The sequence below is a fragment of the Petromyzon marinus genome, chromosome 1 (assembly GCF_048934315.1).
Source record: "Petromyzon marinus isolate PM22_M1 ecotype Great Lakes invasive population chromosome 1, UKy_Petmar_22M1.pri1.0, whole genome shotgun sequence".
Taxonomy (NCBI): Eukaryota; Metazoa; Chordata; class Hyperoartia; order Petromyzontiformes; family Petromyzontidae; genus Petromyzon; species Petromyzon marinus.
The window spans coordinates 10818078-10840785 of record NC_133667.1 but is presented as its reverse complement, the minus strand read 5'-3'; the positions used below and the strand labels follow the sequence as shown (position 1 = coordinate 10840785).

The following is a 22708-nucleotide window of genomic DNA, read 5'->3' as shown; positions in this document are numbered from 1 at the left end:
GCAAGTCCTGTTAACGAGCACCTATGAAGGCTGGTATGGCACACGAGGGGGTGGGTGGCCAGCACCACGCCAAACCATCTTTGTCTTCCCAGTCACGATGTTTACACACCGCACCAGGTACTCATTTGAGGCTGAGTCGACTGAGGGGAGGCCCAGGACCGGTTCAGATTATTCATATGTCGCTGGTGTTGGTGGCCATGAGTGGGAATTGAACTCGGGTCGCTGGGTTCTTAGCGCAGCACCCTAACCGCTAGGCCACCGCCCCCCCACAACATAAACATTACCATCATCAAATCAATAACTACCACCACCACATCTCACCACCTCATCCAAACTTACCAGCTCCAACACCACCTCCAATCACCAACTTCACAAACCTCACCACCCTCACCTCATCTAAATTTACCGCCACCAACATCATCACCTTAACCTCCAATCATCCACCCTGAACACCTTCATCTCATCTTCAATTTCAGTTTCATTTATTTGGTATAGCCCTAAACTTAGCACCACCACCACCACCACCACCTTCACCAACAATCACCACCCTCACCGCCACCACCACTACATCCAAACTTTACCACCACCAACATCACCACCATCACCTCCAATCACCACACTCACTCACAACACTCACTCACCACACTCACTCACCACACACACCACACTCACCACATTTACACACCACACTCACCACATTTACACACTCACCACACTCACCACATTTACACACCACACTCACCACATTTACACACTCACCACACTCACACACTCACCACACTTACACACCACACTCACCACACACACTCACCACACTCACTCACCACACTCACTCACCACACTCACACACTCACCACACTTACACACCACACTCACTCACCACCCTCACCACCCTCACCACCACCACCAGCGAACCGAGGGCCCCCCCCCCCCCCACCCCGAATCTCTCGGTACCTCGATGTCGTGCCTGGCCATGAGCACCGCGAAGTTGGTGAGGTGGTTGCAGGAGCAGGTGGTGTGCGTGCTGTTGGTGGACAGCAGCTTGCAGCCGTGGCTCGACCAGTGGCCCCTCATGGTGTGGGACGAGTAGTTCCAGAAGGAGCAGCTGGGGCTGAAGTGGTCCGATGTCTGGGGGGGGGCGGGGGGGGGGGGCGGGTACGGGGGAGGAGGACGGCGCCCAACTCGTCATTCAAGGGCCGCTCTTAAAGAGTCTCGGAATCAGCGGCAGTGGCAGCATCGTCATCGTCATCATCATCAGCAACAGCAGCAGCAGAAGCGCCGTCATCATTAGCAGCAGCACTATCATGGGCAGCAGCAGCAGCAGCAGGCAGAAGCAGCGTCATCATCATCATCATCAGCAGCAGGGGCGGCAGCAGAAGCGTCATGAGCAGCGTCCTCATCATCAGCAGCAGCAGCGTCATCGGCAGCAGCGTCATCGGCAGCAGCGACAGCGTCAACCAACAGTGGCATTGCTGGTTAAAGTGGAAGCATCGGATGCAGCAGCAGCAGCAGCAGCGGTGGCAATATTCGCAGCATCAGCAGCAAAGGTAACAGCAGTGATTGCAGGAGCAGCAGCAACAGCAGCAATAACAGCAGTATCAAGATCAGCTGAAACAAGAGCAGCAGCAGCAGTGTCAGCAACAACAGCAGAATCAGCATCATCATGAGCAGAATCAGCATCATCATGAGCAGAATGAGCATCACCAGTTACTGGAAGGGTCCCGGCAGCACGGCCCTGTCCCACTATCTAGCCGCTGTGGAAGCGCGGCATCGCCGCCGCCGCCGGTGGGGAATCCAAACCGAGGCATCTCTCAGCCGTGCCCGAGACTCAGCAGCGGCGTCTCCCACGTGACCATTGTGAACCCTGCCAGCTGAGCAAGCGACGACCCCGGGTGCCCGGGCCCCCCCTCCCACACCCCCACCCCCGAAGCTCACTACCCCACCCCCTGTCCCCCCCCCCCCCCACCCACCCCCAGTCCCACCCTCCCCACCCAAGCTCACTACCCCCACCACCCATCCCCCCACTCCAACCTCACCCACCCCCTCCCAACCCCACCGCTCAGCTCCCCCCCCACCCCCCCAACCCACCCCCTTCCCACCCCCCCTCCAAGCTCACTACCCCACTCCCTGTCCCCCCCCCACCCACCCCCAGTCCCCCCTCCCCAAACTCACTACCCCCCCATCCCCCCCACCCACCCCCAGTCCCCCCCCCCCAAGCTCACTACCCCACCCCCTGTCCCCCCCCCCCCCACCCACCCCCAGTCCCCCCCCACCCCCCCCCACCCAAGCTCACTACCCCCACCACCCATCCCCCCCCAACTCCAACCTCACCCACCCCCTCCCCACCCCCCCCCGCCCCACACCCCCGGGCCCCCTCCACGAGCTCACCACGTTGTGCTTGAGCGTGAAGACGACGGGCTCGCTGAGGAACACGTGGTTCGACTCCTTGTTGATGGAGGCGGAGATGATGGGCGAGTTGACGACGAGGGAGCGGTTGCTCTGCTGCGACGCGTTGGCCGGCAGCGTGGCGTTGTCCGTGCTCAGGAAGAGCGCCAAGTTGTCGTACGTGGTGAACACCAGCTTCGTCACACCTGCGCGCCCACAAAGAGAAGATTCGGAACGTTGATTTACGCTGGAGGAACCCCATGAGCTATCAAGCTCTTTTTTTTTTTTTTCTTTTCTTTTCTTTTCCCAACGGATTTACTTCACTTGATTCCTGTGTTTGTCGCGGTCAAATCTTGTAAGCCAAATTTCGTCCAACTTCCCGTTGTCCAATCAATTCCACATTTTTGCACACGGCACTCAGATCCGGTGACGATGCACGCCTGTATCAAAATCGGCATCAATTGATCAATAAATTCGCTACTTTAAAGCAATTGACATTTTGTATGGACGCCCTTATCATTTATATATATATTTGTGTGTAGGTCAAAAACGCCGCGGTCCCTAAACTGTGGAATCGGCTCGCACCAAACGCAGGCGCCATTGACGCACTTCTCAAAAGACCGTGAGTTCAACGAAGTTGTTAATAATAAAACCGTCGTTTTAAAAACAAAAAAACTCTTTTAAAGGAGTTTATTTTTACAGATGTCCAGTCGGACAGCAGAACATCTCTCCGTTCTCTCCCTGCTCTCTCCACGCTCTCTCACCACTCTATCCGCGCTCTCGCTCCGCTCTCACTTCGCTCTCCCTCCGCTCTCCCTCCACTCTCTCTACCCCCCCCCCCCCGGCACCGCTGAATGCGACCACCGCAGCTCACCGTTGCGGCTGTTCAGTTTGATGGAGTTTGCCGTGAGCGTGATGCGGTTCCCAGAATGCCACGGGGTCGTGGCGCCACCACGGCCGCCGCCGCCGCCGCCGCCGCTGTCGGGGCGATCCGAATTGCCGGCCCTCTCGGTCGCCTCGTCGCGGGGGAACGTGAAGTCCTGCAGCGGCCCCTCCGTGTTCAGCACCGACACCGTGAGCACTGAGGACGGGGGGAGGGGCGGGTGGGGGGGTGGGGGTGGGGGGAAGCGGGGTGGGGGGGGAGGAAAAATGGGGTGAGGACGGATGCAGAATTCCATCAAATAATTCCCCAAGAAAATGAGGGGGCCCGTGAATGAACACACGTTGTTGTTCATTCACAACTCCATTTGAGTTTATGGGTGTCTGTTTGGAGTCCGTGAGTCTTTAAGTCAGTCTATGGGCCTCTGTACAAGCCGTCATCTATGTGAGCCGTGGGTGAGGGGGCCGACACCATCCACTCACTACACTCGAGATGCCGGTTTAACCTTTTCCCATTCCGATGGCGTACGTCACCATCATCAGTTTTTCTTCCGATTCCGTTCCGATGACGTACACGGACGTCTTCAGGTCGGAAGATGTACCGAGGCCTCCCGCAAGGCACACGCAGGAGGCCGTGTGGCACAGTTTGGCGCCAGCTATCGTAGAGTGGCGGTGGCCGTGTCGCTACGGTTCTCTGCGGTGATTAACGACGCCTTTAAAGGCAACGGCGCTGCCACGCCGCTCTGAAAGAAAACTGAACGCAGGGCCGCTTGCGCGTTCCGAGATTCAGCGGTGAACTCCGACCCCGGAACTTTAAGATGTCTCGGAACGGGTAAAAGGGTTTATCAGCATGCTCGGGCCCAACTTTAATCCCCAAGCCGAACAGACGGAACTCACCATCTTCAACCCCCCGCGTCCCACGCCACTCGGCCACCTCAACACAACCCTCGCCGGCTCCCGCGCTGACCCTTGACCCAACCCCCACCCCGAAACGGCCGCCCACTGCCGGCGCGCGAACCCTGGGCACCGCTCCCCCCCCCCGGCCCCCCCGCCCCCCCCCCCGTACCGACGTTGTCGGCGGCAACGGTGACGTTGTCGGGGTGCAGGAGGTGGTCGGCGAGCACGAACGCCGCTTCCTCCACGGAGTCGGCGAGCAGCGTGGCGGTGTGCGCTCGCTCCGTGCCGTTCATGTCGCGCCACGCCCACACGGCGTCCTCGCGCAGCAGGTTGCTCACCACCTCCACCACCGCCTGCGCGTGGCCGGGGTCACGCAGGCAGCACGCAGGCAGACACACAGACACAGACGCACGCACGCAGCAGGTTACTCACTCGCCGCCTCCTGCTCCGTCGTTAAGCGGGAGGGGAAGCGACGGCAGGGGTGACGGTATCGGTAGCGGTGACGGTATCGGTGGCGTTAGCTGTGACAGCAGTGGTCATCATTTTGCGGGACTTCTCTCGCGCCGTGCGTAGCCAACCGCGCCAGTCGATAACCACGTCGCGTGCCGCCCAAAAAAAATGAGATGACATCGCCGTTTGTTTTCTCCCGGCACGCGCAGGGAGGACACAGCGCATGCCAACAAAAGAAAAAACTCACTCAAGCGCATGCAAGCCTCGCCCGAGTGAAAACACAAAACACCGCCGCAGGGCCACGAGCAGGGAGCGCGCGCGCTTTCGCGGATCTTCCCGAGGACGCCGAGCAAGCAAGACACTCCCGTGTACAGGTTGCTCGAGCGTGCGGGGTCGCCCCGAACCCACGCACGCACGCACGCATGCAGGGTCACACCCAGAGCGGTGGAGCAAAACGGGCAATTTGCTCTACACTAATATGGGGGGGGGGGGGGGTGCCCACACATGCGGCGATCTGCCCCGGGGGCCTCCAGAAACCTCTGGGCCGGACCGGACCTGCGCACGTGCAAGCTTTTAGCCGTGTAACTCAAAACACAAATGGCCAAACAAGCGAAACATCACGATGCAAGGTCCTCCGGATGGCTGTGGAGAGCGCTGGGGGGGGGTGCGGGGTGAAGGCACACAAACGTCATGGCCCGACCGTCGTCATCACGGAGCAGGGGAACGTCGTCATCACACAGCAGGGGAACGTCGTCATCACAGAGCAGGGGAACGTCGTCATCACAGAGCAGGGGAACGTCGTCATCACAGAGCAGGGGAACGTCATCACAGAACAGGGGAACGTCGTCATCACAGAGCAGGGGAATGTCGTCATCATCACAGAGCAGGGGAACGTCGTCATCACAGAGCAGGGGAATGTCGTCGTCATCACAGAGCAGGGGAACGTCGTCATCACAGAGCAGGGGAACGTCGTCGTCATCACAGAGCAGGGGAACGTCGTCACACAGAGCAGGGGAACGTCGTCATCACGGAGCAGGGAAACGTCGTCATCACAGGGCAGGGGAACGTCATCATCACGGAGCAGGGGAACGTCGTCATCACAGAGCAGGGGAACGTCGTCATCACAGAGCAGGGGAACGTCGTCATTACAGAGCAGGGGAACGTCATCATCACGGAGCAGGGGAACGTTGTCGTCATCACAGAGCAGGGGAACGTCGTCATCACAGAGCAGGGGAACGTCGTCATCACAGAGCAGGGGAACGTCGTCATCACAGAGCAGGGGAACGTCATCATCACAGAGCAGGGGAACGTCGTCATCACAGCAGGGGAACGTCGTCATCACGGAGCAGGGGAACGTCGTCATCACACAGCAGGGGAACGTCGTCATCACAGAGCAGGGGAACGTCGTCATCACAGAGCAGGGGAACGTCGTCATCACAGAGCAGGGGAACGTCGTCATCACAGAGCAGGGGAACGTCGTCATCATCACAGAGCAGGGGAACGTCGTCATCACAGAGCAGGGGAACGTCGTCATCATCACAGAGCAGGGGAACGTCGTCATCACAGAGCAGGGGAACGTCGTCATCCCGGAGCAGGGGAACGTCGTTGTCATCACAGAGCAGGGGAACGTCGTCATCACAGAGCAGGGGAACGTTTCTTGGGCTTCGTGCATCGCACAATGCGGCGGCGGCGTCATCCATGCAGCGACGTGCCAAGACGACGCGGTGAGCCATGCACGCGATCGCGGTGCCGTCGACGGCGCGGGTGGGTGGGGGGGGTGGTGGATGAAGGGAGGCCCCAAAGCGAGGAGCAACCCCAAACAAACGCAGCGCACTTCGGTTTAAATCGCGGTGGGGGCGGAAGGACGAGACCCACGATTCAAACCCAGGGTCTCAGCGGTGGTGGCTCAGTGGCTCTGACATTGCAGCCAAACGCGGCCGCCTCTAAATACTCCGACAACGTTTTGCCTCTCCACTTCGTTGAGCTATCACTCGTGACCAGGTCGCTTCTGAAGAAGAAGCTAACAGCTCAGTGGGCCTTACCTGGTAAGATAAAAAAGATCACTAGCACCGCCCACTTCGCTTATGACCCTTGGGCTACACCCATCTCAAACCTTTAAAACATCCTTTATAACAACAGCTCTCCCGCCATTTATTCACCTGATAACGACTGCTTGTGTTGTGATCGATACGTCGTGATATTTTTATTCTTATTTTTATCTTCGTGGCTTTACCGAAAGTACCCAAAGAATAGGATAAAAAGAGTTTAAGCTTTTATTCGTATATTTTAGAAAGTGATTTGTTTACTTTTTCAATACTTTGCACTCCAATCGTGCTTTCATATTGTCAGTTGTAGTAACGTTCTGACCCCGTGTCCCCCTGCAGGAACATCCATGAAAAAGAGCTTCATAGACTCATCGGATTCCTCCTCCGGCGTAAAAATAATAATAATAATAAATCCGATTCCGATCCCTCGACCTCTGGAGCCACTGGGCCACCGCTGCCCCGGTCGCGGAAGCCCCACCAGCAACCACATCGTGCGCCGACGCCGTTTGTTGTTACCCCCCCCGCTTGACGGGCCAGACCGACGACGCGGATACCGATACCTTGATGTACGCTTGGCAGAGCCCATCCCTCATCTTTAGCTGAGAGTGCAGAGATTGGTGGGGGGGGTAAAGGAGGAGGAGGAGGGGGGGGTGAAGGGGGAGGAGGGGGGAGGCATTATAAAAAGACACCGCGTGATTTCCAGACTCGCACACAACAACCGCCGCCCGACGAGCAACCGGGCTTTTTTTGCCAGCTGCCCGGTTTCCGTTTGACCCGTGCCGGTTTTGTCAACCTCGCTCGCTCCGGAGTCTCTGACCGGACGTAACGAGTCTCTGATGCGCCTGGCCGGCCGTGCAAGGCGTGCTTCACGGCGCGGCCTGGAGCGTGCTTGACGGAGCGTGGAGCGCATCCCTGCGGTGTGCAATGCATTTTGCTGCACAACACGGCACGGAGGGTGCGTGACGGAACATGGAGTGGAACAGTGCGTGTCGTACAAAGCACCCATCGCAACACGGCACGGAGCGTGCCTGACGGAACACGGGAGCGGAGCCCTGTGGCGTGCAGTGCGTTGCTCAACAACACGGCATGGAGCGTGCTTGATGGCAGATGGAGCGGATCCTTGCGGTGTGCACCGCATTGCTTCACAAAACGGCACGGAGCATGATTGATGTAACATGTAGTGGAGTCCTGTGCACACTATGCAACGTGCACACCACAACACAGCATGGAGCAGGATTGATGGAACGTACCCACCACAACAAGGCAAGGGGCATGCTTTTAAAAGGAACGTGGAGCGCACCGCTGTCCACCGTGCAATGTATGCACCATAACATGGAGCCTGCGCAATGCATGCATTACAACATGTCGTTGAGCGTGGATAATGGAACACGGAGCGGAGCACGTGCGCTGTACAGGCAAGGTGCGCACCACAACGTGGAATGGAGCATACTTCATGGAACATGGATCGAGGCATGCTGCACTGCGTGAGGCGTGCACCAAAACACGGCACGGAGAAAAGTTAGATGGAACCGGTTTCCAGAGTTTTCATCGCATAAACCAAAATCTGACGAGAGGCGTCGGTCCAGAAGCCCGAGGATCGGCCGACGGACCGAAAAACACATTTTGCTTTCACGTGCAAAGTATGGGCTCCTTGTCCGTGTATTCAATTATTCATCGGCTACCCACGTGGGCCTCTGCGATGGTCGCCAAATGCTGGGCTCTAGACGGATAGCGGTGCGCCGGTCCGTCAATGGCGGCGACTCCCGCCGACGCGACGCTCTCGCGATTCTGCGACAGCCTCGCAGCGGCGGCGCGACATCACCAGAGCCACCCCCCCCCCCCCTCCGGCTCGGCAAAACGAGCGTCCGCGAAGCGAGGGGCCGTTCCCCCAAGAAGGTACCGGGGGACACACGGCCGTCCCCTCTCCGCGAAATGGCTGGATTCTGACACCGTCGGCTCCTGTTACAATGCCCTCTGGTGCTAACAAGCCATTGGGTAGAAAAGCGCACTGGAGCGCTCTGCGCCCAACGATTCGACTGACGAATTGGTTGCTTTTTATTTTAGTTTGGCTCGATCTTCCTCGCTGGTTCGGAACCCATTCGCTCCATTCGCCGGAATTTAACTGCGGCGACCGAATCGTTCGCCGAAGAGGCGGCGGTCACCAATACGCGCATCCAGTCGTACAAATAAGCGAGGGAAAAGAACAACAAACTATGGGTCTCTTTGCGAGTCGATGGATCTCTGTTGCGAGTCTTTGAGTGTATGCACGCGGAACTTCTTCGCACCTTACGTAGCCAACCGTGCTAATCGGAGGCGTGGGGGAAAGGACAACAGCCGCTCTTCCCAGATCTGGGTCAGATTCAAGGGTGTCGGCAGCAGCGCGGTCCCAGGAGGGGGGTCGGGACCTTGAGTTGGCGTTGCGGTACATTTCAGAGGGTATTGATAATAATAATGCAGCAATTAAGACGATGCGTTCACATGTGGCGTTCCCCCTCTTCTGGCATGGGTGCCATGCTCTATCCCCAGCGTTACAATGCAGCGTTAGAGCAGGCGGCGACGCCAGCGCAAGGCTGTGAGTCGTTTCGGCAAAAAGCGCTCGCTCGACGCTGCATGGAAGGGAGTCGCGTAAACGGACAAAAAACACATTTTGGCAAAAATCCTATTAAAGTTACATTACAGTTAAGATGAATACACGCAAATGGGATGCATTAATCCGTAATAGGATTAAGGCGCCGTCTGTCGTCGCGCATCGCAGATTCCGTGATTTATAAGCACGCGTCGAGATTTAAACTCGGTGATGAACGGCATTTAGAGGCCGACAGCCGCCGCCCGCATAATTATGGGGACCGTTCGGTGCTCAGCCTGGCGCGTGGGCGCATTCGGAAAGAAAGTCAACCGTGCAACGCCGCCACCGCCGCCGCCGCCGCACGCTTCCCTTAAGCGCTGTCCTCCAGACAGTCTCGTCCCTTCACCTGATGAAGGCCACTTGTGTTGTGGCCAAAACGTCGTGTTAGAATATTATTGTGTTATTTTATTTTATTTTATTAATTTAATATTTTATTCTCATTCTACGTGACTTTACCGAAAGAACCAAAGAAGATAGCACCGCTGAGTCCGCCATCTTGGTCTCGGCCTATTCAAGGCTTCAAAAGAATGACTGTGGTTTGAGCACTCGGCTCACCAATCGCCAGGCCGCGTGTCGACCCCCCAACCAAATACCGGTTGGGTGGCGGGGGGGGATCGACTTAGTCCATCGTCGTCATCGCCACCATCGCCATCCCTTATGGTGATGAAAGGGACTTAGCACGGACAGAAATGACGACTCTTACTTGAAACAGTAGGCCATCACGTGACCACCACAAAAACGAAGCCGTCGGCCACATGCGGGTCGCATCCGGGGCCCCCGTCCGCCCTTCACGCACAGCTACGGAGGAGACCTTCAATAACCGCCGTGGTGGCGGTGGTATTTTTGTCGGTCGCGTGCCATGCTACACAGCGCCGTTTCCAGCCTTGATGGACGGCCATATCCGGCCATACCCGGGACCCTCCCTCGGGCCACTCCGTGCTCTAAAGGTCACAACGACCCCAAGCGCCCGCCCCCCTAGCAAAGCCGAGCGGCGTGTGGATCCCGGGATGCGGCCGGGTACCTTGTTGAAGGTGCGTGTGGACGACTCCTTCTCGGTGGGCGTCAGCTCAAGCAGCTGCGCGTCCAGGATGTCCACCAGCTGCTCCATGAGCTTCACCGAGGAGCTCACGTCGCCCGCGTACACGGGGTCGCGCGTCTGCCGCGCCAAGTCGCTCGCCACCGTGGCGGCGTTCTCGCGGCTCTTGATCTGAGCGACGGGGGAGGGGGGGGTGGGGTGAGAGGGAGGACATAACGGTGAGGGACAACGATGGGGGGGGGGGGGGGGGGCGACAAGAGTTATCGAATTAAATAATCGATTTGCTGAGGATCACGGTCAGGCATACAGACGGAGTGATTTGGGAGCAAAAGCAAATCAGAGACATCGTCATATTGCCTGTTAAGAAAAGTAATGACTCAGAAGACAAGTATTGACGATTAGAACAAGTATTGACGATTAGAACAAGTATTGACTGTTAGAACAAGTATTGACTGTTAGAACAAGTATTGACTGTTAGAACAAGTATTGACTGTTAAGACGAGCAATGGCTAAAAATAACAGTGCATGAAGGTGTGCCGCTCACAAACGAAGGCACGACTCCCATCGTTCCTTGCGTGCACATCACGTGACCACCGTGACGTGCACGCAGGTGCACGTACGATGCTCTCAGCCTTGTCAAGACCACCAGATCAAGACTAGAGCTGAAAGCGTGGCTGTATTAGGTTTACTATCCCTTATCGTTTTAGCCGGCTCAGTTTTTCTTCTATTTTGATTCGCTTTCTCATCATTCACACAAGGCATTCGATTTCGATCGAAGTGGACGAATGGGCACGGTGACGGACACCATCCCCCGGACGGCATGATGTCCGGCGGATGAGCGACAGCTGGGGGCGACGGAACGGCAGCCGAAGGCGATGGACGAGGCGGGGGGCGAAGACCGTCGCGGAGATGGAACGGACGAGACGCGTTCCCGTGCGTGGGCGAGATGGGGGGGGTGTTGTGGGCATTGCGAAGGTCGCGACGACGACTCGATTGATGTCTCGCACGGGGGAAGGGACAGGGAGGCAGGGAGGCGATGGCTCACCCGTTGCGCGATTTGGTTCACCCAGGGCGAAGTGCAGTTGCTGAAATCGGGACCTCGGGCAGACCAGACTCCCGTGATGGCGTCGCAGGTGTAGAGCGCCGTGCCTGGTGTGTGCACACAAAGACAAAGGTTCCCCGTGTAGCCTTCGAACAGACTTTGCTGGGCCAAGTGCTGTTGGCGAACACTTATTAAAGACGGCACGGCACACGATTGGGGTCGGTGGCCATCCACCACGGTCGGCCGTCATCATCTCTCAGGTGCCGTTGTTTACCAAGCTTACCATGTTACTATTAAACTATTAAACATATTTATTATCTTACCAGGTGCCCACTGAGCTGTATAGCTATTTTTCAGATGTAACCTGGCAACGTAGTGGCTTATCTTGCGGAAATCTACGGCGGCAGGCAAATACTCTAAAACGCGTGAGTGGCGATTCTAAATGTTGAGGGAAAAACCGGAGGACCCGGAGAAAAATCCACGCGACCACGGGGAGTGAAACATGCAAACTTCAAATACACATTTGTCAGGGTTAGGATCGAACCCACGAACTCCTGAGTACCAGGCGAGGTAGTTAACCTCTTGACCACGGGGTAGCCAAGGGTAGGTTCATATATTCGGATCCAATGTTGGCCATGAGTGGGAATCAAACTCAGTTCACTGGGTTCATAGCCACTATGCTCCTGCTCCCCCAACATACACGAATATACAATCACACACACAGACACACACTCTAACATATAATCAATATGCAATCACACACATTTACATATACAAGAAGGCACACACATTTACACACGCAATCAATACGCAATCATACACATTTGCATATATAGGTAATCATTTTAGTCCGAGATGACCTAAGGGATGTCCAAGACATCTTCATATATCAATCGCCACTGATGTTGTGGCTGGAAAATCCAATTCAGGGCGCCGGGTTCGAAGCGCAGTGCGCTAACCACGCACACACACGGCGAACACCCACAAAAACGCACGGGTGCATACAATCACAAACGTTAGCACGCACACAAAGACAAAGATCCCCCTGTAGCCTACACAGGCCATTGGAGAGCAAGTGCACCAGTCACCATTGTCTCCCCAGTACACACACCTCACCAGGTACTCATTTAAGGCTGAGTAGGCCGAAGACCAGTTCAAGTGCCACTCGCCACTGATGTCAGCCTTGGCTGGTCGCCGGGTTTGTAAGAGCAACGTGCGCCACCGGTCACTACACATATATTGCACAGACACCTAGAAATACCCCCCCCCCCCCCCCCGTATAGCCATAAGATAATTTTGGGGCAAGTTCGAGTACCTATGATGGCCGGCACGGCACAAGGGGGGGGTGGTCTGGTGGGTGATCAGCACCGCGCCAAACCTTTGTCTCCCCAGTGGCGATGTTTACACACCGCACCGGGTACTCAATTGAGTCGACCAAGGGGAGGAGGCCCACAACCGGTTCAGATGATCGTCACCGGTGTTGGCCGTGAGCGGGAAAAAAAACTCGGGTTTGTAGCGCAGCGCTCTAATGGTTACACTACCGCTCCCCACACATACGCACATACAAATATACATTCGCATTCATAAATACAAACGAACACACATAGACAAACACACATTCACAAAAACACACGTACACGCAAAGACTCACAAACGCACGCACACACACACACACGCCTCACTCGGACAACATAAAACTCAAAACATTCCGTGCATCAAATTCCTCTCACCGTGCCAAATTTTTAATCCTATGGAATTTCCGACGGCGTCGCTCGGTGGAACCCAGGAAAAAGTCTGCAGCGGGGAGCTTTTCTTTTGGGTCTCGGCATCGTTTTCAGGTTGCACGTATGCGGGCTTTGACACGTAGGCTTTCGCGACCAATATAATTCGTAAAAAAGGCTTCTAGTTCTTTTGGATTAGATCGCGTAAGCGTCAAAGTGCGTGGTCAGCCCGCCACCACCCGACGCGGCCAATCACAGCAAGGTTCGTCACGTAAACGAAACGTGCCAGTTAGTTGCTACTTCAAGCCCACCGCGTTGCGTGTTGGAGAGTAAATCCACAACATGCACGATTCGAGTACCGTGAAGTTTCGCTGGTGATTACGATTGTGCTTGAGTTGAACGTCTTTCGCACCGCACGTTAGCCAACCGTGCAAAATCAAAATCTTCCCCCCCGCGTCTATCCCGCCCCCCCCCCCCCCACGCCCCAGTCCACACGTCTGCGGCACCGTCATCTCGCTGGAGCGAGCGACGGCACAGCGGTTAGCGCACCGTGTCGGCCTTGATAAGCGCTCGCCAACGGCGGCCTGCTTTAACCCTGCGCGCCCTGTTCTGGACGAGCGGTTTTCATCCCCTGGACATCTGTGCAAAGGAGCTTCGTGGCTCATCGGATTTTCTGCGGGATGAACAGAGACTCCCGATTCTGAAAGATTCTGATTCAGCGAACATCCGGTCGGGAGTGATATCTAATCTGGCAATGGCTGACTACCAACCTTCACCAATGTCCACTGACCAGCCTGGTGAAGTATGGTCAAACCAACATAGTGTGTCGGTCATGGGGGTTGATCATCCAGCAGTGGATTGAGAAAGGCTTGTACATTATTATTATAGCTATGAGATACAATGAACTGGCTGGGTGAGGCTCAGTGGTCAGAGCACATGACTCACAGTTGAAAGGTCAGGAGTTCAGGTCCATGTTGTGATGGTTAACCCAGCCCCATTCAACATAATCAACATCCATGGGGATAAAAAAAAAAAATAACAGGTCCTGCTTCGTGGAAATGTAACACTTCTTATTGTTCTGCCAAGTCCTAACTTGCTCGCTGCCATAGTAACGTGGAATTTCCACCATCAGCTCTACAATTCGCTGCACCTTATGCTCGCTTGAGCAGGCGGCTACAGTGGTTTTCGGCTTAAGAGTACCTTACAACGTCGCATATCCAACTCTGTGGGAACTGAGGTATGGGGTGGATACGTGAAAAGGTCTGACATGTTGACATCGATAGAGAATGACAGTCACATCACACTTCGCAAAACCTGTCAACCCCTTGTCAGTGCCCTACCTTATTACAGACAAACCCAAACCTTGTTGGTCACCCCGTGCCCCTTATAAATCTCAGCGTTCATTCTATATCACAAGGGAGAAACACAAACAAATAGACCCCCAAAAAAATGTTTGCCCGTAGTGAAACGGCTGTACGCAGTATAGACGTGAAAGTTCAATTTCCCTGCAGGTAAACCGTATGGGTTGACAGGTCTGGCACTGTGCGTACTGCACTGGGTTTGGGCGTTTAATTGGTCCTTGAGGATGCGTGACGGTGCGAGACATGTCGATGTACTGTATCAGTGCGTTGAATTTTTCCGGCTCTCAATGCCAAGTTGATAAGTTCAACGTTGGGTCAACGTCGCATGTTTACTAGGAACACAGCCTGTCAAACATCACCGCCACCACCACCATCACCACGATACCATCATCATCACAATCATCACGATCATCACCATCACTGCCACCGCCATCACGATCATCGCCACCAACATCACCACCACCATCATCATCATCATCACCAGGAGCACAATCATTATCACCATCATCATCATCACCGCCTCTTCCGGCTGGCAAAATAAAAACCACGTGTAACATGTGGTTCTGAGCAGTTCAATGTGGATTTTTTTTTTATGAACAGACTTGGACCCTATATTTCGATTTAAAGCTTTCGTGACTGCAATGATTAATCTTCTTTGGTTCTTTCGGTAAAGTCATGTAGAATGAGAATAAAATAATACATTGATAAAATAAAATAACACAATAATATTCTCACGACTAAAAAATTGATAAAATAAAATAACACAATAATATTCTCACGACGTTTCGGCCACAACACAAGCGGCCTTCATCAGGTGAAGGGACGAGACTGTCTGGAGTCCACTCCAGCGCTGTCCTACCTATTTTATTTTATCAATTTATTATTTTATTCTCATTCTACGTGACTTTACCGAAAGAACCAAAGAAGACTTGGACCCTATAGGAATGTGGAATTTAAAACCACTGGCAGCGTAAGAAATAACTTGGTGAGAATGTCGCCTGATGAAGCTGGTTGTAATTACTGGCGAAATGTCACGGCGCTCAGATTGTAAATGTTGTGACTTGGCTCTCCAACACGCCGGTGTGCTGTACTAGTATACTACACTATACACTACTATACACACTACACTACTACACACTACACTACTATACACTACACTACTATACACAATACACTACTATACACTATACTATACACTACATAATACACTACTACACACTACACTATACACTACACTACTATACAAAATACACTACACTATACACTACTATACACTACACACTACACTAAATACACTACACTACTACACACTACACTATACACTACACTAATATACACTACACTATACACTACACTACTATACACTACACTACTATACACTACACTACTACACACAATTCACTACTATACACTACACTATACACTACATAATACACTACACTATACACTACACTACTATACACAATACACTACTACACACTACTATACACAATACACTACTATACACAATACACTACTATACACTATACTATACACTACATAATACACTACTACACACTACACTATACACTACTACACACAATTCACTACTATACACTACACTATAGACTACATAATACACTACACACTACACTATACACTACACTACTATACACAATACACTACTACACACTACACTACTATACACAATACACTACTATACACAATACACTACTATACACTATACTATACACTACATAATACACTACTACACACTACACTATACACTACACTACTATACAAAATACACTACACTACTACACACTACACTACTATACACTACACTACTACACACTACACTACACACTACACTACTATGCACTACACTACTATATACTACACTACACACTACACTACTATACACTACACTACTATACACTACACTACACACTACACTACTATACACTACACCGGCGTGCTGTACTAGTAATGAATTGGCCACGTTCCGTTCATGTGACAACCCCTTACTAGTTGGCTGTGTCGGGTGGTGGCGGGTTTTAACGACACATTCATGTATTTACGCAATCTAACCCCGAAAAAACCTCTATTATTGGTGAGAATGTGTGTGATTGGATGTGGGTTTCCCACGTGATATCCTCAAGGCAACATTGTTGAGTGGTGCTTGAGCTCCACACCCCATCTAGCGACGTCTCACCACTTCCCCAACCCCACAGAGACAAAAGGACCCTCGCGTGCAGCCTTTAACAGACCATTGGAGCGAGTGGCTGTTAGCGAGTAGCAGCACCTATGAAGGCTGTCACGGCACACGAGGGGAGGTGGGTGGCCAGCACCACGCCTGGCCGCCTTTGTCTCCCGAGTGGAGATGTTTACTACACATCGCTCAAGGTACTCATTTTGAGGCCGAGTCAACCTAGCGGAGGCCCAGGACCGGTTCAGACAATCGTCACTGGGTGTTGGTGGCTGTTAGCGGGAATCGAACTCAGGTCGCCGGGTTCGTATCGCAGCGCGCTGACCGTTGGGACTTCCGCTCCCGACCCCCCCACTGACGGGAGGTACCGACACAGACTGAGACAGCGAGACAAAGGGAGACGGTTGGGGGGGGGGGGATACAAAGAGAGAGCGAGAGACGGAGAGGGCATGGAGGCAGATAGCCGGAGAGAGATAGATAGAGAGGCACAAAGAGGAAAAAGATCCAGAGATAGGGTGACAGAGAAAAACAGGTAGAGAGATGGACAGAGAGGGGTCTACAGACATAAGAGCATGAGACACAAAAACGGAGCCCGAGGGGACAGGGGCAGGGAGAGCGACACACACAGACACACACGCAGATAAATAGAAAGAAAGAAAGCGATGCAGCCATAGGGAGACGTAAGAGAAACAGACACGCAGATAGAGACACTGATACAGAGACACCGATAGAGACTCGGAGACAGAGGGAGACGGCCGGAGGCGGGCGGGCGGGCGGGCGGGCGGACTCACCGACGGTGCCCGCAGGACAGGGCCTCTCCGCCGTCTTGCCCTGCAGCAGCTGGGGCCACTGGACGGCGCGGGCGAGCGTGGGGGGACAGAACGTGGGCACGCGGGTGCCGCCCTCGCCGCCGTCAGCGGGCGCCACGTCTCCCGGTTTCACGTCGGTCGTGTCCTGCGGTGGAGATGCGCCATTACAGAGTCGAGCGCAGCGTTGTAGGTTCAACCTCTTTCGCACCGTACAGAGCCAACCGTGCTAATCGGAGGTGCAGTGCGCACCAATCACCGCTCACCACCACCACCACCATCAGCAACAATGCCACCACAGTCGCCACTACCACTGCCCCCCGTATAGCCTTTAACGGGTTGTTGCAAAAAGTGCTGTTCGCGAGCACCTATGAAGGCCGGCACGGCACGTCAGGGGATGGGTGGCCAGCACCACGCCCGACCGCCTGTGGCCATGTTTTTACACACTGCACCAGCTGCTTATTTGAGGCTGAGTCGACCTAGGCGAGGAGGCCCAGGACCGGTTCAAATAATCGTCACCGGTGTTGGCCGCGAGCGGGAATCGACCTCGGGTCGCCGGGTTCGTTGCGCGGCGTAGAGCTGACCGCTGCGCTAACCGCTCCCCACCACCATCACCACCACCGCCACCACTACTGCCAACACCATTGCTGATACCACCACCACCACCGTCACCTGTGGCGGTTGCGCAGGGATTGGCGGCAACGTTGCCACGTGGCTCCGCGGAGGACTTGCGGTGCTGCCTCCACTGGAAGGCCCCAACGTCGAAATCTCGTGCACTGCATTGTGGGAAACACACGAAAAAACAACGACCATATTGACGACACGGGCGCGGCCAACTAATGTTTACCCAATCAACGACAGCAAGAGCAGCGACGGCCATTCGACACCTCCGATTGGCACGGTTGGCTATTCAACGTGCAAACGCACTTTCGCAAACCAAGAGCAGCGGCCCAGAGCTGCCAAACGTCCTGGATTGGCCGAACGTTCCCGGTTTCAGGAAGGCCATCCCCGGTGTCCCGAAGAGTTACAAGTTTGTGCCGCTTCAAAGTTTTCTGGCCTCACGCTCGACCCGTGTGGGGGGGTGGAGGCCTATGAGCAGTGGGCGAGTGCAACGTCAGAGACAGCCAAGGAGCAGGCCTCCTCACGCACCTCAGATTAGCGTAGTCGGCTACGTAGGGTGCGAAAGAAAGTTCCAACATACGCACATACTGCCCCGACCACGACCATCGAACAAAGTTGGTCACTGTGAAATTAACAATAGGTTTTACCCCTTTATGGAAATAAAACAGGAGGTGTTAAGATGTTCAAATACCAAACAGACTCATGCAACGTCGAGTCGACCTTAAGTTATCACTTACACACAAACACCAAATATGGCTTATCAGACTGTGGAGGGCAAGTGCTGTGAGTGAGCACCTATGAAGGCCGGCACGGCACATGAGAGGAGGTGGGTGCACCACCTTCTCGTGTGGCAATGTTTACACACTGCACCAGGTACTCATGCTGTTGGTGGCCATGAGCGGGAATTGAACTCGGGTCGCCAGATTCATAGCGCAGCGCGCTAACCGCTATACCACCGCTCCCCACACACACACACACAGACACACACACACAGACATGCTTCACTCTCAACACAGAGCCCAGTCCTGAATCACACCCTGGTCATACTGGACACCTTTACTGGACACCTGTGAATAGAAGCTTCATAGCACGTCGGATTTCTCGAGGGTAACCAAGGATTCTGATTCCGACACACACACACACACACAAACACTTCATGAGACACACACACACGCACACACACACACACACACGCACGGACGCCCTTGGCACACAGCGCAGTCCCTGCATCTCACCCCTTGCAGCAGGGAGAGCGAGGTGTCAGTGAGCGAGCGAGCGAGCGTCGGAGCCGAGTTTAGTTGGTGGAAGCTGCCGTCACGCTGCCACCAGGGAGCACGACAACGCGGCTGGCGTGAAATTAAAGTGCGCAGCTGCGGTGTGGAATTAGCCTAATGACTAAGCAATGGGAGCTGTTGGGAGGAGCTGGGCATCGGCTTGGCTTCCATGGCAGCAGCGTGGTCTCTATTACAGACGCGCGCCGTCCGTGTGTCCGTCCGTCCGTCCGTCCGTCCGGAGTTTTTGTAACCGCTCAGATTTCGTTCCGCCCGTCGGCTGTGCCACGGTGTTCGCCGTACGTGCAACGCCGTCGCATCTCTCGGTGGGGGGGTAGGGGGGGGGTTGTGGGGGGGGGGGGGCAGGTCCCCCCCCCCCTTCCCCTCTCCACACTCCCCTTCGTCCCTTACTGAGGTTCTTCCACCCTCACCTGCCTCTCCCCACGTGAATGTAAACATGCAACCCCAGCTCTAGGTCTCCACGCGGCAGGGCGGCAGCGGCAGTGACTTGTGCCCGCGGAGTTTCTGTACCACTCCCTCCTCCGCCCCCACAACCCCACAGCGCCACTACGTCGCGGTTTGTGCTCTGTGCCGGGCTCCAGCTGAAAATGTAAAACGTAAAAAAAAATCGTCGGGGTGGGGTGGGGGGGGCCAGGGCGCTAACCTCTACTGTATGGACCCCGAGGTCAATACAGTACAATTTACATAGCGACGACACCTATGGTGGACTTCTTTTGCACCGCACGTGGCCGGCCGCGCGAATCGGAGGTGCGGGTAGGGGAAGGACAACAAACTAAACACGGGAAGCAGTTCTCAAGAAATTCGCTTTCGATCGAGATGATTTCGAAGTGCATAGCGCCAGTGTCTTCCTAACATCGAAAGGAGGAGCGTTCCAGACGGCCGCAGGAGCGCATCTGAAACGGCGCGATGCGGTGACCACCGGCTTTGTTCGATGGCCGAGCCGAAATCTGCTGCTGCGAGGATGACCGGAGTTCACATGTGATGGTTTAAATGCGACCGCATCTCCAGAAGTTTCACATGCGGGAAGTGGAGCGGGGTGGGGGGGGGGGGAGGAAATGTGCTCTCTGCACATGAATATAAAAAAAGGTCTCAAGTCGAGGGTAGCAGTAGCAGCAGCAGCAGCAGCACAGTCTCAACTACACAAAGTTCCGGAGGAAGAGAATTCCAGAGACAAACAGGAGCGGACGTCCAGAAGAGCGACCTCCCATGGAACCAAGGTTGAGACTGTGGGTGGCTGTGCAGGAAGGAGGAGGCCTTCGTTGCTGGAATGGAGACAGTGCGGCAGCGGCGATTAACGTGAGGCGAGAGAGGCGAGCGTAGACAGAGGGGCACTTACGGGGAACTCGGAGAGGTGGGGGGGGGTTGGGGTTTATCAGTGCTAGATCTGTGACGTCCACTTCCGCTCTACGAGCGAGCCGAATTAACCATTTACCATTCCGATGATGTCGGGTTTTTTTCCGATGGCGTTAGGTGCACGCACACGTACGTCATCGGAACGGAATCGGGAGAAAAGCTGATGACCCGATAAAAAGATAACTTTATCGGGAGGGTGTGCGGCACAGTTCAGGCGCCAGCTATCGCAGAGTTGCGGTCGTGTCCCCACGGTCCCTCTGCGGTGAGTGCAATGTCCTTAAAAACAACGGCGCTACGCCTCCTCTGAATAGAACTAACGCTGAGCCCCGCTCGCGCGTTCCAAGAGATTCAGCGGTGAACGGGTGGGGGGGAGGGGGGGAACACCCCTAGCCCACAACTCGCGGGACGTCTTGAAACGGTGAAAGGGTTAAGGCCCTGTCTCGGCGACCGTGTGATGCCGATGGCACAATCGGGATAAAGTTGGGTGAGGGGCGGTGGCCGGGGGGGGGTGGGGGGGCGAGAGGGCAGGGAGGAATAAAAGACTGAGGAATCTGTCGCGCACCGAGGGCCGAACGGCACTTTCAAACGCCTCAGTCCATCCTGTCACTGCAAGGTTGTAAGGAAACTAACGTACCGTGAGCGGTCATGTTTAAAATGTGTGGAGCTAGGGTTTTTTTCCCGGCGTTTTCTATTGGGATACCGTGGGGGCTGAGCCACGGCGTGCTCCTGCAAAAGCTGCGTTTTACGGTTGTTCCGATGTCATTTTCACGAATTTAAACTAAAGTAATAAAACTTTTTTTATTTTATATTACCAGGTAAGGCCCACTGAGCTATGTAGCTCTGTTTCAGAAGCGACCTGGCCATCACAAATGATAGCTCAACGAAAGTGGTTCGTCGTCACGTGTACATTTATAGCAGCCAAATACTCTGAAGGCGTTGACGTCGATTCTAAACGCGGAGGGGAAAAACCGGAGGACCTGAAGAGAAATCCACAGGACCACAGAGAGAGCAGGCAAATACACAACAGGCGTCAGGGTTGGTTTCGAACCCACGACCTCCCGTATACCAGGCGAGGTAGTTAACATCTCCTAGCCACCGTGGCACCTCAATTTAAGAGTTTTACTCTTACGAGGTCAACCTGAGTGAGGTTGCGGTGATTGGAGCGACTTGAGAGCGCTGGAATTAGAAACGCAGCGCCGTTTTGCCGGTCGAAAAACATGGCCCTCGAGTGCTCGATTAGTGCCGCTAAGATAAACCCCTCGCGGTGATGGACAACAATCATCTGTGGTTGGCCTCACGCGGCTGTGGGCCTTGTGAAGTGAAGCCACAGGCCATAGATGGGTCCTACCTCCGGTTTAAAAGGTATTCCTACCTCTGGTCAGTTTTGAACGAGCAGCTGGATTTAAGCACTCATTCTGAATGTAATTACACTGTCCTGTGGATAAACTTGTCCCTGCCATATAAAGGTGGAATTCCCACCGCTGGCTTGGGGTTGTAAACCGGAGGTAAGCGCCAATGCCTCAACACTCTTTTTGAGCAGGAAAATCACTTTTGAGTCGTTGTGACGAATATTAATGCAATAGCGAGAGCCTGTTGACAGCCAACTCAACTTGGGCACCGCAGTGGCATAGATGTTAACTACCTCGCCTGGTATACAGGAGTTCGTGGGTTAAATCCCGACCCTGACCATGCCCGCTGCTGCTGTATATATGGAGTTTGCGTGTCTCTCTCTCATCATCATCATCACGGTGGCCAGGAGATGTTAACTACCTCGCCTGGTATACAGGACGTCTTGGGTTCGATGCCGAACCTGATGCCTGCTGTATAATTGGAGTTTGCGTGTCTCTCTCTCTCTCATCATCATCAGGGTGGCCAGAAGATGTTAACTACCTCGCCTGGTATACAGGAGGTTGTGGGTTCGATCCCGACCCTGACCATGCTTGCTGCTGTATATTTGGAGTTTGCGGTGTGTCTCTCTCTCTTTCTGTCTCTCTCTCTTGTGGTGA

At 54.5% G+C, this 22708-nt stretch overlaps 1 protein-coding gene across 8 annotated transcripts in view; it reads right to left on the bottom strand.

The window, feature by feature from the left end:
* Positions 1-22708, bottom strand: part of LOC116942196 (adhesion G protein-coupled receptor L2-like) — a 213143-nt gene that overhangs the window by 31362 nt on the left and 159073 nt on the right. For 6 of the 8 annotated variants that reach the window (XM_032953872.2, XM_032953862.2, XM_032953909.2 and 3 more), the window contains 9 exons: positions 18109-18212; positions 17422-17584; positions 11364-11467; positions 10304-10489; positions 7217-7255; positions 4331-4514; positions 3260-3466; positions 2389-2591; positions 955-1128 (listed from right to left, as the gene is read on the bottom strand). In XM_032953872.2, coding sequence (XP_032809763.2) covers positions 955-1128; positions 2389-2591; positions 3260-3466; positions 4331-4514; positions 7217-7255; positions 10304-10489; positions 11364-11467; positions 17422-17584; positions 18109-18212 — 1364 coding nt within the window. The remainder of the gene's footprint in view (positions 1-954; positions 1129-2388; positions 2592-3259; positions 3467-4330; positions 4515-7216; positions 7256-10303; positions 10490-11363; positions 11468-17421; positions 17585-18108; positions 18213-22708) is intronic. The other 2 variants (XM_032953889.2, XM_032953918.2) reach the window with 1 other exon arrangement.